Raw genomic sequence first — 13,938 nt, forward strand, 5'->3', positions numbered from 1 at the left:
CAGAGAGTAGTTAATGCATGGATGCTCTCTCTGGAAAGATCGTGGCAGCAGAAACAGAAGATACGTTGAAATTAGAATTAGATAGGTACCTGGAAGTTATGGAGATAGAGGGGTATAGGGAGGTTGACAGGACTTTTTGGTAGTTTGAGAGCATTGATGGGTGATTGTGTGCATGTGTACGGAGTGCTGTTGGTGGGGGTCTCGTCAAGGGGTGTTGTGTGGTTGATGTTGTGCGTTTTTAACCAAGTCCATGCCCCCTCCCTGAGGGGAAAAATAAAGAAAAATACAAAAACTACAAAAAAAAAGATTTAAAAAAATTATAAATTTTTTTTTTGCATTTTCTCATTTGGATCTTGTTGATAAATTAGTTCTTGTTGATAATTAGATAAAGTTGATAAATGGTGTTCGTGCAGGCATGATGGGCTGAATGGGCTCCATCTGTGTGTGTGTTTTCCTTGATTCCTTGTTAGGCTCATGGAAAAGCACATCACAGGAGGACATCGATCAACAGACAAAGTGCGTCAAAGGGAAAACATTGAGAGAACAACAAACGCATGCACAACACAAGGAGAGAAATATTGTAAGAGAAGGATGAGAACAGGATGGTGTCGTTACATGACAGTTTGCATCCAGCTTGTTCACCCCATGTTCACCCCATGTGTCCTCTTCACATAAATATCAATAAATCACTTGAGCCAAGTCTCAAGTCAAGTCTCAAATCACCGAAGTATTACTTCAACGTGTCAAGTCCCACATTTACTTATAAACCGAGTTGGAGTCCAAGCTATCAGGGAATTAAGACATGGGGCTTCAGTCATTGCAATGTATGTTCTGGAAAGATGTTTAACTTAAGTTTTTATTTGTCAACTTCACACATCAGACATTTTTTGCTTTGTTCCCAGCAAAAATAAATTTATGTTAAATTTACTTCTCGTATTTAGTGTAGCAACTTAAATATATGTACATGAGACAAGTCAGTAACCTCAAGCTATGTTTAAATGGTTTACACGTAGAACCAAATCACTCAATGTGGAATGCAACCTGGCAGGGTATGCAACCCGGCAGGCATAAACACTGGTGAGCGGCCCAAGTACACCTGGTGGTGCCTTGTTAAGTCTGTCTCTGGTGTACGCTCACCCTCCATCCCTTCCCTCACTTATAAGGGCACCACAAGTTACTGCTCATGAGAAGGCTGAATGCCTGAATTCTGTGTTTACTTCCAAATCTTGTCCACCCAACACCTCACTGCCTACACCTAACAGACGCTCTCATAATCAACTTTTCCTGGATACTGTGTCTTTCCCATTTGATAAGGTGAGGAGTTTTCTGGCAAACATTGACTCCGATTCTGCAACAGACGCAGACAGCATCAGTGTATATGTCCAAAAAACCTGCTCTGCTGCTCTTACTCATCCTCTTTCTGCTGTGTTCACTAATTTTCTGCCCTTCTTGATGCCATGGAAAGCAAGGTCCTCAAAATAATTGGGATCTCTTGTGACGAAGCTGAGTGTCTCGGACTGTTACTCTCACATCATAGACAAAATTGTGTCTTCCCTGTATTCTATCACCTCCTTTTAGGTCTTGCACCCTCTGCCCTCTTTTGGATTTGTCCCTCCAAGATTTCTGCAGAGCACACAGTCTGCCAGTAATTCTCTTATTTTCGAACTCCCCAAATCTAGGCTCACTGTTCACCTCCACTCATTTGTTCCTCTTTTCTTTCACCTGTTGAACCAACTTCCCCAGTCTGTTCAGTCCCATTCGTTCCTCCAGCACTTCAAGACATCTGTTCACCACTACCCCCATCCATACTCATGATCTCTTCTACCCCAAAATGACCCCATTCCCAAGCACTCCCTTTTTCCAAGTTATCGTGATTTGTTTTCCCTCCCCCTCGCCCCTCCCTCTCCCTCCCCCTTCCTCCCTCTCCCACCCTCTCCCCCCCCCCCCGCTCCCCTCTCACACACCTATTTTTCATTTGTTAGTCGAGTTGTTCTTTTTCTGTTTCGTTCCTGCTATCCCCTTCCTCATTTTGCTGTGTTTCATTCAGCTTATGTGCATCTTTGTTAACCCGCACAGGGCAATTTCTCGCACCCCTTGATCTCACTCTCACGTCTTCTCTGCTTTTGGTGTTTCCCCCCTTCCATTCTGGTCTAGCTTTTCCATGAGTTTCAATCATATATATACAAAAAAAGAAAAATATGTTGAAGGTTTTGCTCCATTAAGGGCTTGTTTGAGTGAAAATTTATGCCGAGAAAATTATCATTTTCATTCCAAACGAGTTTTTCTTTTTTTTATACAGGGTCAAAGGTTGTGGAAGAGCTGGAAGGCAGAACAGACCAGAACACAACAGAGCATGAAGAACATCGTGGAAATGGGGGAAACGCACAACAGAAACAATTGTTGGAAGAATTGGGTGAACAAGCAATACACACACAGGGGTGAACAAGCTAGATACAAGCTCAAACACAGCAAGAACAGGAAGGGGAAAATTGGGGATGAAACAAAAACAAACGAAAGGGAAGATGAGGGAGAGGGGGGAGGAACAAAACAGCCTGGAAAGGTGGGCTGGGGGGGGTAGGGAGGGTGATGAGGGTGATGAGGGTAGAAAAAAAAGATGGGGGATTTTCTGGCACATTTAACAATGTGATGTTTTTATTCTGACAGAGACATCAACGCTTTTTGTATTTGAAAAATTCAACACAGCGCATCTCTGCAAAGCACAAGCATAAAAATAACATCATCCGAGAGGAAATAACGGAAAGAAAAATAATATAATTGAACGAAAGAAATCTATCAACATGCTCGATTTCCTTCCCCAAGAGCAGGTGATTCCAACATGGCAGCCAACATAGATTGCTTTCAAGTTATAATTGCCACTCTATATTGTATTCATAGTTTCCTGGTGATTTTTTTTGGAATCAAAAAGATGTGAAACCAAGTTGAAGATAGAAGCATTTCTCTTCTTCATTTTTGAAGTTTAACAGATATATTTTTAAAGGAAAGTATAAATTATATTCTTGAAAGTTACCTTCCCGGATGGCTGTGAAAGGAGTTCCTTCCTCCACTTGCAACCGGATAACCTTCAAGGCCACCAGCTTTCCATTGAGTCTGAAAGAGAAACATGAAGTCACCGCCCAGTCATTCAAAAGCTACAACCATATATGTCATTGAAGAAAACATGCAAAGTTGGTCCACTTCAAAAAATAGAGTTTCAATCTCAATAAAATGCACAACTCTCAATATATTTCCTGTAATTAATAAGTCGCTAAATGCATTTTACTTTCTTATTTTCTTTTCTTTAAGGGTCAGGTGCATACAACAACTCAAGCCAACCTCCCATTTTTGAGCTGTTTCGACCAGCGCAAAAATAAAAGGCTTCCTTTTTTGTATCGTGGTATTTTTTTTTACCATTTTATTAAACCATTTTTCCGTTGTTATTCTATAATTAAAGCTTTAATCAAAGCACCATGAGACATAGCAAATCTCTCGCTGCTCTTCTTATGAATTAAATAATTCATGAAATTCATCACTCTTCATCAGAATGCTTAGGACCGAAAATGATGCTCTTTTGATTTTCAACTAGTCTTCATATTTTTGGTGAGATCATGTTTTTTGTGATGCTTTGCCCCATAAAATAGTTGTAGAGAGGAGGTGCTTGTAGGGTGTTTACTTATGATCAGTTATGGATACCCACATATTGTTCAATATGGAATTCCATATGCTTTTGTTAAGGCCCGGTCACACCTTGACGTTTTAGCCAGCAATGGCAACGTATTAAAATTTATGTAAAACGCTGGCTTACGTTGAACTTTTGATGTTTTTTTTTTTTAAAGATTCGGACGTATTCATCGCGACTTGGTCTTATGAAAACGCATTAGTAACGGACCCAGAACGTTTCATTGTGTTATAGATAACTTATACCAACGAATGCTGAACCTGTTGTCGGCCTACACAACCGATGCCCAACGATAGTCTAACTTAGGCATAGCGCGTTGCACGCATCACCGACGATGTCGTGACGTAGCCTATTAAAAGGCTGACGCACAACGATTCGAATCATAACTGCCGTAGAAATGGAAGTGACAACATCGCGGTCACACCTTGGCGATCTAGCCAGCGTATGCCGACCTAAGAAAAATGTGTCTAAAACGTTGGCGCACGTCAAATACGGTATGAGTAAGTTTGGTATACGTGAGTAGAACGCTAAAGTACGCTATCATACGTCGTAGTAAGTAGAGTACGTCAAGAAATTTTAAACATGTTCAAAATTTTACGACGTACTCGGCGTATGACACACGTTCCGCATGCGATGGGGATAAGTTGTACACACGATATGTGGACGCTTACACACGTCCACAAAGGCTACTTATAAGCTACTCATAAGTCGAAACACGTCGCGGTAATGTCTTTTTTACGCGAAACTTATTTCTAACTTATGTTTGACGTGCTTTGAACCAATTCTTTACGTAGTCCCAACACACATTGACGTATGTAGACGTATTCCAATGACGTTTTCCGGTCGACAAAAAAAAATAAATGAACGTGTTTCTAGCTTACAACTGCCATATAAAGACGTGTTCCCAGCGGTTTTGGGAATTGGTATATAAAATGCTGCTCATAAAAGGGAAACCCAACAGTGTTTTCGAGTCCTTTTTGAGTCGATGTCCATGTCAGCAGTAACAGTATCAGTATCAGTATTAGTATTAGTAGTAGTTTGTTCATGTTGGCAGTAGTAGGTGAGTGTGAGGGGAGGGTGTGGGTTATGATGGATCGTCCTTGCGTCCGCGTGTCCACGGGTAGGAGACATCTTTGCACCATTGTTCGAAGTTCTTCGCGGCTAATTTTTTATGGGGCTTTTTCAACAATGAGCTATAGCTTGTTTTTACGATTTAGGTCTATTCATAACGGGTTGGACAAATGCACAATGAACTAATAATGTGCATAGAGCGCTTTGATTACTTATAGATACGATATACCAACGAATAATTATCGTGAAGTCGGCGTTCACAAACTATGCCCAACGATAGCCTAACTTATCCATATCGTGCGGCAGTTTATCTTTGCCGGTGACGTGAGGTTTGCTATTCATATGCTGCCACTCAACGATTTAAATGGCTGCATCTCCACGATTGAAAGTAGACGCTTGCGCTCAACAATTGGATTTTTTTTACACTCAACTACTTTTAAACGGTACCACTCAACTATTTTCATTGTTTACAATGAACGATTTAAATTGCTGTCACTCGCCTTTGTTTTTTGACGCTGGGGTTTGGAAATTTGAAGCGTTTCTTCTGAACGTGTTAAAACGCTCAAACTCGACTATTTTAAATAGACGCTGCCGATGGACAATTGGAATCATAGCCAAGCTCGACATCGAAGTGTGAACATCCTCGTCATGCCGAAGAAAAGTTTGAAGAATGCTGCAAATAAGTGTCCTGGCCGTGGCCGTGGACGCTGACACAAGGACGATCCATTATACCGACGTCTTTCAGCCTATGAGTAACTTAAAAGTAACGTCTGTCGATGTGTGGCAACGATCGCGTAACGTGCCAACAACACGTTAATCATAGGCTAGAAATAAGTTTCGGGTACGCTAAACATTACCTCGGCGTGTCTCAACTTATGATTAACTTACAAGTAGCATGTGTTGACGTCTGTCAACGATCGCAGACCGTGCATACAACTTGTGGCCAGCGTAGCGGAACGTGTGAGTCATACGCCGGCATACGTCGTGAAATTTCAAGCATGCAAAAATTTGAGGACAACCTAAAAGTACAACGTTTAAAGCCAACGTACAACGACGTATGGCAGTGTTTTTCAGCGTGCTCTCAATGTTATCAAAACTTACCCATAACGTATTCAACGTGTGCCAGCGTTTTAGAAAAAAAAATCAAAAATCGGCATACGTTGGCTAAAACGTCAAGGTGTGACCGGGCCTTTAGATTCTACTCAAAGCTACCAATTTAAAATGCACGTAAAAATGTAAAATGTAAATTCTGGTGAGTAAAAAGATTATTATAATTCGATATATTCTTTCCAAAAAGATGTTTAAAATTTCTAATCCATTTCACCACCATATTTGCTGTTCTGAAATTGGAATAAAAAGGTTGTTTTGGGGTGTGTGGTGGGGGGAGGGGGTGTGGGGGAGGTTTAGCCAAATCAAGACAGGCCTCTTGCATGAATCACAAACTGGTAGTCAAAGAAGCAGATCACATGATTTCAAAAGACAATTATGACGAAAGGTGTTCAGCACCCAAATCCAAAGTTCTCAACCGTGTGGTCCGGAAATCCACAAAGTCTTGTTTTCTTTCATTTTTTGTTGTTATTTGGCAATGCACAATTGATCAATCCTCCACTATACAGTAGCACGTGTCCATTCATTTGGCCCATTTTCACCGCATACTAAATCCAATTCAAATTACTTTCTTGCCTTCAGGTTGTAGCACATTCCTTTTACCTCCACCACCAAAGGTGGACGGAGGTTACGTTTTCACCCGTTTGTCTCTCTGTCTGTTTCTGAGCAGGATATCTCAAAAAGTTATGGATGGATTCAGATGATACTTGGTGGAAAGGTTGGTGTGTGACAAGGAAGAAGTGATTCGATTTTGGTGAACATACAGATAGGAGAATGTTTTCAGTGATTCTTCACCATTGAGAGATGGGACCAAAAACTATATACACACGGAATTAATTCAATTTTGGTGAAGATGGGGATCAGGATACGAGAATTTTAAAATTTATAAAGTGATTCTTCGTAGTTGAGAGATAGGGCCAAAAATAATATATAGTATGATATTTCATCGTGAAGATCTGGAGTTGTAGAAAGGTTACGACAAAACTTGGAGGATGAGATTTTGAGGGGGGGGGGGGGTGACAAGAACAAGCTGATTAGGTTTTGGTTGAGGTCTGGATGCAGATCAGACCTATCAATGGGATACAAAACATAAACTGTTCAACCTGGTGGAGGTATGCACTCTACTGAGTGCCATTCCTTTACTGCTGCACCCTATCCCACCACTGTATACTATTAAATTTTCAAAACCCACATGCGACAGCAGAAATGAAAAAACATAGGACCGCGCGTCTTAAAGCTCACCTGGACCAGCAGCAACAGTCACTCAAACTGCCTGCAGACCCTTAGAACCTGACTTTTTTTTCTTTTTATGCCATGAACAAACTTTAATACATCAAGGGTGATAAAGGTTGAGGTCAAGTTTCATCAAAACTGCATGTAGTTTTGGATAGGAGAGCAAATACCTATTTTGTGTGGGGGGAGGGAGGGGGCAAGGGGGTCAAAAAAACCCCCTGTAAACCCCCTAAATGAGTAGGTTTTGATGTCATCAATAAACCGTCGTTACACATCAGATATGAAGCTTCTGGCCAAGTTTCATCAAAATTGTGTGTTTGATTCCAACGATAATGATGAAGTGTTTACTTACTGACTCACTCACTCACTCACCCACCTATGGACACTGCTCGATCGCATAAGCTCACCTGACTAAAGTCCAGGTGAGCTAAAAATGAAAGGGCTTGTTCAGTAATAAAATTATGCCCTGTAACAAAAAAAAAATCCACTGCACAGAATAATAACCCATCCCACAAAATGTCCATGTGAGTATAAAGTGTTAAAAAAAGTCTTAAATTCTGAGTGAATCTCTTACCTGCTCTTACCCTTGTAGACAGTTGCATACGATCCTTCCCCAAGTTTCTCTAATTTCTCATACGACTCCGTTTTTCCAAACTTTGGACTGGTAGGCTGAAAGAGAAGACAGCATTGACCAAACAAAGCATTACTCAAACATTCACTCACAACAACATCCTGGGAGTTTCACGTGATATGAGCTTATTTGGTGTTCCTGTCATATCATAATGCTGTGATCCCATAAACTCTTAACGATTTCCCATCGTCTACTAACGTTTTTCTGCAACCAATGAAAAGATTTACTTATGTCTCTGAATATCCTTCCCCAGTTTTTAATGCGTATACACTATACAGGCTCCTCTGTGAGCCTGAGATAGTGTATGTAGTAAAAAGTTAAAAACGACTCAATGATACTCTACCTGGTGACAATTTCTGATCAGTCTTAATATTGTTTCCATTGATGGCTACAAAATGAAATAACAGCAACAAAAATGTGTACAGGAAAGCCATTTTACTTCTTGCTCAACAGTCTTATCGGTGCTTTAGTGTTTTTCATTTATTCCTTTAATGATGCATTCTATCCTTACTCAGTAGATTGGTTTAATTCCTGAAGTATATATCTTGGGACATTGAAAAAATATTTAAACCCAGCCAATGAATGAACTTAAATGTTTCACTCCCGCCCTCCCCATGGCTGCCCGACACCCTGAGATGTTATGTGCTGGGCCCACTGCTACTGAGTTGCGATCTCTGGGATGGTGTAAATGCATCTTGGAAGGGAATGAAGTCCCTTAAAATCTTTACTAAGAGGTGTACAATAGGGTGCATCAAACGCCCCCTTTTTTGCGAAAGTTTGAAAAACATAAAGGCGATAGGACAGATGTGTTTGAATACATGAAAAAAACGTTTCTCATTTTTTTTCAGAATTTCCGGTCTTCATCTTGGGGGACCACATCGGGGTCAAAGTTCAGGCATGCAGCTCCTGCGCATTTTTCAGAATAAGTGTTATTTTTCACTGTATAGTGATCAAAACTTGTTTCTGGTGGTGAAATAATTCTGACATATCAATGTACTGCTCCTTTGGTGAGGTTCCAGTGATATAGAGCCAATCAAATTTTCCGAGAAATTTGCCGGAGAAGCGGGAAACTGGTGATTTTCCTCATCAATTTTTGACTCATCAAAGTAGCCACCTTTTGCAGACATAACAGCCGAACATACTCGTGGCATTCTTTCCACAATGGAAATCAAATATTGTTCGGAAAGTTCTTCTCAACACTGTTGCAGAAGTTCCCACAAATGTGTTGCACTTGTAGGTTGCTTTGCTTTCACCCTTCTGTCCAATTCATCCCAAACCAGCTCGATGGGGTTTAAGTCTGGAGACGGTGCTGGCCATTCCATGATTTGAAGCCTTCAGTCTTGTTCTTTTCTTCGAAGGTAGTTCTGACATAGCCTGGAGGTATGTTTTGGGTCGTTATTTTGCTGTAGGATGAACCCTTGACCAACTAGGCATAGACCGGAGGGTATTGCATGGTGCTGCAAAATGCTGTGGTAGCCATTTTGGTTCAGGGTGCCAGTCACTCTGTGCAAGTTGCTGACTCTGGATCCAGCAAAAGAGCCCCAGATCATCACGCTTCCTCCTCCATGTTTGACAGTTAGTGTCACATACTGTGGAACCATCCTTTCGCCGACTCGACAGCGTACAAAAACCCTACGTGATGAACCGAAGATTTCAAATTTTGATTCATTGGTCCACAAGAGCTTCTTCCAGTTTTTAGTAGTCCACTGGCGGTGCTTCATGCCCCAGGCAAGCCTCTTTTCTTTATTTTGCCATCTTAGCAATGGCTTTCTTACTGCCACTCGACCTGTCAAACCTGCAACTTGAAGTCTTCTCTTCACAGTTGAAACTGAGGCTTCCTTACTTCGACCAGTGTTGAGCTGTGCTTGAAGCCGCCTATCACGCAAGCTGTTGACTCTCAGAAACTTGTCTTCTGATTGTGTTGTGGCTTTGGATCTGCCAGACCTCTTTCTGTCAGAGTTTCCTCCAGTTTCAAAGTGCCTTTTGATGGTGGAGGAAACTGTACTCACTGACACCTTGGCTTCTTTGCAATTTCTCCAAAGGAAAGACCTCCACTTTTCAGGGTTATAATGGTCTGCCTGTCTTCCTTTGTTAATTGTCTATTTCTCGCAATTATGATAGCAATATACTACTTCCTGCAGTGCAATATTGTCCAAATAATGCTTCAGGGGGTGGAGCAACACAGTCTGTTCCAACTGCTTTTATACAGACAAAGGGTTTGTAACTAATCAACAAAAGTTGGGACACCTGTAGGAATTATTTGCATCAACTTTCAAGGCTTAATTTACTTCCATTGGTATAGAACAGCTGCAGTTGCTAACCCATTACTTGTTCCCTGAAAAGGGCCTTTTTTAACAACTCTAAAATTTCCATTATTTTTCAGTTTTTGGAAACCTAACCTTTTTTTAACCCCTGGAAGTTTACCGCTTTGCTTTGTACCATTTCAGTTTATTCACTGGACTTTAAGTACTTAAATTTCAGTAATAACTGGAAAAATAGGGGTGTTCTAAAACTTTTGACCGGAAGTGTAAGTTCATCAAATACACTTGAACTGCATTTCAACAGCGAATATATTTCCTCCACATTAAAGCATTTGCAAAAAAAATAAAAATAAAAATAGCAAGTTTATCCTGATGAAAATTACATTCAGAAAGTCCAGATGTATTTAAATCTCAAGTTCAAAAGTCAGTCAACCAACCTTCAGCTGAAAAACACAGAAAACAGCGAACTTAATTCCTGCACAAAACACAATTGGCATGGCACCCCTTACCGAGCCAGGGCTGTTGTGATGCATTGGTTTGGACAGCTCACGAGCCCCGTGGCAGATCTTGCCAAAAAACCCAGCATCGTTCTCCGAGTGCACGCGTTTCACCTGGGTTTCTGGCCAGGGTCGATGGTCCAGGCCACTTTGTGTTCGCTGCACTCTAGTCCGCCTTTCTTCTGCACCAGCATCAGGTTGCCTGTCAGCTGGCTCCACCATGCGAGAGCTACGCACTGCCATGTTGCCTACGCACATCTGCAGGAAAACAAGAACAGGTAACTAAACAATAAAGCAGTGAAATTTGAAACCAAGTTAGCAGCTTTTTAGTGGGAGAAAACCTGTTTCCTGCACTGTTTGGTTAATTGTTTACATGATATGACAGGATACATGACATCTTAATCTAAAAATGCCCTTTGATATGACAGCTCGTACCAGCAGAGCAATTTCATATTTTTTGCCAAAACAAATTAATACTACAAACTGGAAAAATGATTACATCTTAAAAGAGGCAAAGGAATTTCAGAAAGGAGCTTGTTTTTTATTCGGACGTTGTGGTTTCACCCCGATCTGTCTGTCTGTCTATCTGCCCTGTCTGCCTGTGTGAACAGGATATCTCAAAAAAGTTATGGACGGATTTTGACGAAGCTTGGTGGACAGGTTGGGTGTGCGATAAAGAAGAATTGATTCAATTTTGATGAAGATCCGGATCCGGATCCAAGAATTTTTTAAGCGATTCCTCACCATTGAGAGATAGGGCCAAAAACAATATGTAGCATGAGATTTCAAAAAGTTACGGATGTATTCGGACGAAACTTGGTGGATGAGTTGACTCGGTGACAAGAACAAGCCAATTAGATTTTGATTCAGGTCTGGATCCAGATTCAGCCCATCAGTGGGATACGAAACGTAAACTTTTCAACCTGGGGGAAGTATGCACTCTGAACCAAGTTCAATCTGTCTCATTGTTTTCGTAATTGCGGATTCTCCTGATTACAAAGTGTTCTTTGGCAACATGAAATCCAGTGCTGCTATGGAATAATATCAATGCCACCCTCCAGTTGATCTTCATCCAAACCATGTCAGATGAAGTGTCGTGTGGTGCAGTGTGAAATTGAAGACGCTGTTTGCCGAGGTTTCTCAGTTGGTGGCATGCCGTGTTATTCTGTGAAAAATTCGTACCGCCTAGGTGCAGTGCAACCTTTGTAGTGTGCTAGGGTACACCTTCCGCTCCAGCCCGCAGAGCTACGCAAGCAAGATGCGTGCATCTGTGGGTAGGGGTGGGGTGTACATTTGTGTTCTTTATTGACTTGTTTCCTATTTTTCTCTAATATGTAGTTAAGTGAGGTTAAAGTTATGTTAGGATACCCAAAAATCTGTCCTGGGAATGCATCCCCCCATTATTACACTACATCCATGGGAATATCTCATCTGCTTAATGTAGTTTTGCCTCATGTTTCACTTTTTAGGAACTTATCTACAATGTTAAATGAAAAATTTATGGTGTGCATTTTCAATTTGCAATTGTACAATATATTTCCAAAAATATCACACTGCAATTTTTTTCATTTATGCAATTAATTAAATGTCTTAAACCAATGACCAATAAGTCCTTTCATTCAAGCTTTTGGGTCTGACTATCTGCATTATCTTTCCTGGGAAAGCCACATCTTCAAGCTGGCCTCCAAAGCCAGTCGCCGACTGGGTGAAGGACGTCGTGCAAAGTCCTTCCTTGGCACACCTGAGCTTCTAACCACTTACAAAGCTTTCATCCCCAGTCTGATAGAGTACCGCTCTCCCCTCTAGGGTGGTGCTCCTGCCTCACACCTTTCTCGGCTTCACACTGTAGAAAACAAGGCTTTTAGGATCATTGGTATCTCCCGCGATGAGGCTGAGTCTTTGGATCTCTCACTTTCTCACCGCAGGCAGGTCGGTGGTCTGTCTTCTACCATCTCCTCTCCAGCCTCGCTCCCCCTGCTCTGTCTGGGATCTGTCTCCCCAAATTTCCGCAGGGTGCTCAAGGTCCGCTAGCAACCCCCTTCTGATGAAACTACCAAAATCAAGAATCACTGCTCACCTTCACTCTTTCATTCCTCTTTTTTCCCCACTTTTGGAACAAACTCCCACACTCTCTTCAATCACACTCTTCCCTCCAAGTCTTCCAAACAGCTGTTCACCACCAGCTCTTATCTTCCCCCATCCAAAACCATAATCTTTTCTACCACCGTTAATCCACCCCAAACCCAACCTCTTCAACTTCCCTGCTTTACTTCCTGAAAGTCTGCAGTGTCCATCTTGTTTACCCCGTGTACCACACCCCGTGTACCCCGCCCCATCCCTCTCCCTTCCACAGATATCCTCATGTCTCTGTTCCCCACTGTTTTGTGCTTCCCTCTCCCACCCCTCTTGTCTCCTGCTCCCTTTATTATACGTTCTGTGTGTTAGCTCTTATACGAGCCTCGATAATCCGTCCATCCATTGGGACCATACTCTGTGCAGAGCGTTGGTGCTGCCTAAGCAGTCTCCTTGGCTATTGGGCACAATCCTGGACGGGTCGCCACTCCGGCACAGGATATCAGCAAGCTGGCACTCATTTTGCCAACCTCAGAAGGATGACAGGCAGAGTCAACCCCACCTTGTATTAAGTCAACAACCAAGCAGGATTTTAACGCATGATCCTCAGATCCCAAGCCCACCACCCGAACCATTAAACCAGCACCAGGCATAGCCTCGATAATGTATACAAAAAAACCCCCCAAAAAAACCATAGATAAGTCGATTCCGAATAAAAATGGAGGCCTAAACTTCCAGGGAGAAAAGTATCGACTTAGACGCTGAAAAATACGCTAATAGCTTGGCATGTTATACCACAGAACAATTCCAAGTTGTACATCTTGCAGCATTAACCACCAGTTTCTGTCACATGGATTGCTTACATGGAGTAAACAGCAATTAATAATTATCCTCATTTTCATCAGATTAAGCTCTCCACATACACGGTGTATTTTCGGACTGCAGGAAACCCTTGTTTTAAGCGGCGGAGGTTACGTTTCCTCTCACCTCTCAACTCACAATATATATAATGGAGCAGGTTACCAGAATCACCTTCGCTCGTAATGCCAAACCACAGCAATCACTTCCCTTTATATTTTCTGCACATTTCTTTACTTGGCAGATAATGGACTCATTATTCGTTAACGCCATCATGTCTGCCCAGCGACATCATGCACTCTCGCCTTGACATGGTTTATTCAAAACCTCCACTTTGTGTGTTAAAGACATCACTTTCCTCGACTTTTTTTGCACTTGCTTCACCACGAGTAACAACTTTCCTCTTGGGAGCTAGGGTTAAACATCATTAAGGGGAATAACAACCGAAAACAAAGGAATTGATTACGATGCAGCAGCAATCAAAATGCATGGAGGCGACGGGCGATTCGCCCTCGCTTCTTCCATAGTTCT

The 13,938-nt window shown here is 41.8% G+C and overlaps 1 protein-coding gene and 1 long non-coding RNA gene across 23 annotated transcripts in view; one reads left to right on the forward strand and one right to left on the reverse strand.

Annotated features, from left to right (window-relative positions):
• The window catches only part of LOC147021615 (uncharacterized), a 147,032-nt gene extending 144,501 nt beyond the window's left edge, over positions 1 to 2,531 (forward strand). For 2 of the 3 annotated variants that reach the window (XR_015060869.1, XR_015060868.1), the window contains exon 3: positions 2,300 to 2,531. This is a non-coding gene — a long non-coding RNA (uncharacterized LOC147021615). Of the gene's footprint in view, positions 1 to 470; positions 911 to 2,299 lie in introns of those variants that run through there. The other variant, XR_015060870.1, reaches the window with a different exon arrangement.
• The window catches only part of LOC147021613 (cyclin-dependent kinase 14-like), a 369,402-nt gene that overhangs the window by 299,327 nt on the left and 56,137 nt on the right, over positions 1 to 13,938 (reverse strand). For all 20 annotated transcript variants that reach the window (XR_015060867.1, XM_085891773.1, XM_085891759.1 and 17 more), the window contains 3 exons: positions 10,489 to 10,734; positions 7,662 to 7,756; positions 3,029 to 3,108 (listed from right to left, as the gene is read on the reverse strand). Coding sequence is in view for 19 of the 20 variants with exons in the window: in XM_085891773.1 (XP_085747899.1) it covers positions 3,029 to 3,108; positions 7,662 to 7,756; positions 10,489 to 10,734 (421 nt within the window). In the remaining variant the exon portion in view is untranslated. The remainder of the gene's footprint in view (positions 1 to 3,028; positions 3,109 to 7,661; positions 7,757 to 10,488; positions 10,735 to 13,938) is intronic.

The sequence above is a fragment of the Eptatretus burgeri genome, chromosome 8 (assembly GCF_056783735.1).
Source record: "Eptatretus burgeri isolate ZD-2024b chromosome 8, Ebu_testis_v1, whole genome shotgun sequence".
NCBI lineage: Eukaryota > Metazoa > Chordata > Myxini > Myxiniformes > Myxinidae > Eptatretus > Eptatretus burgeri.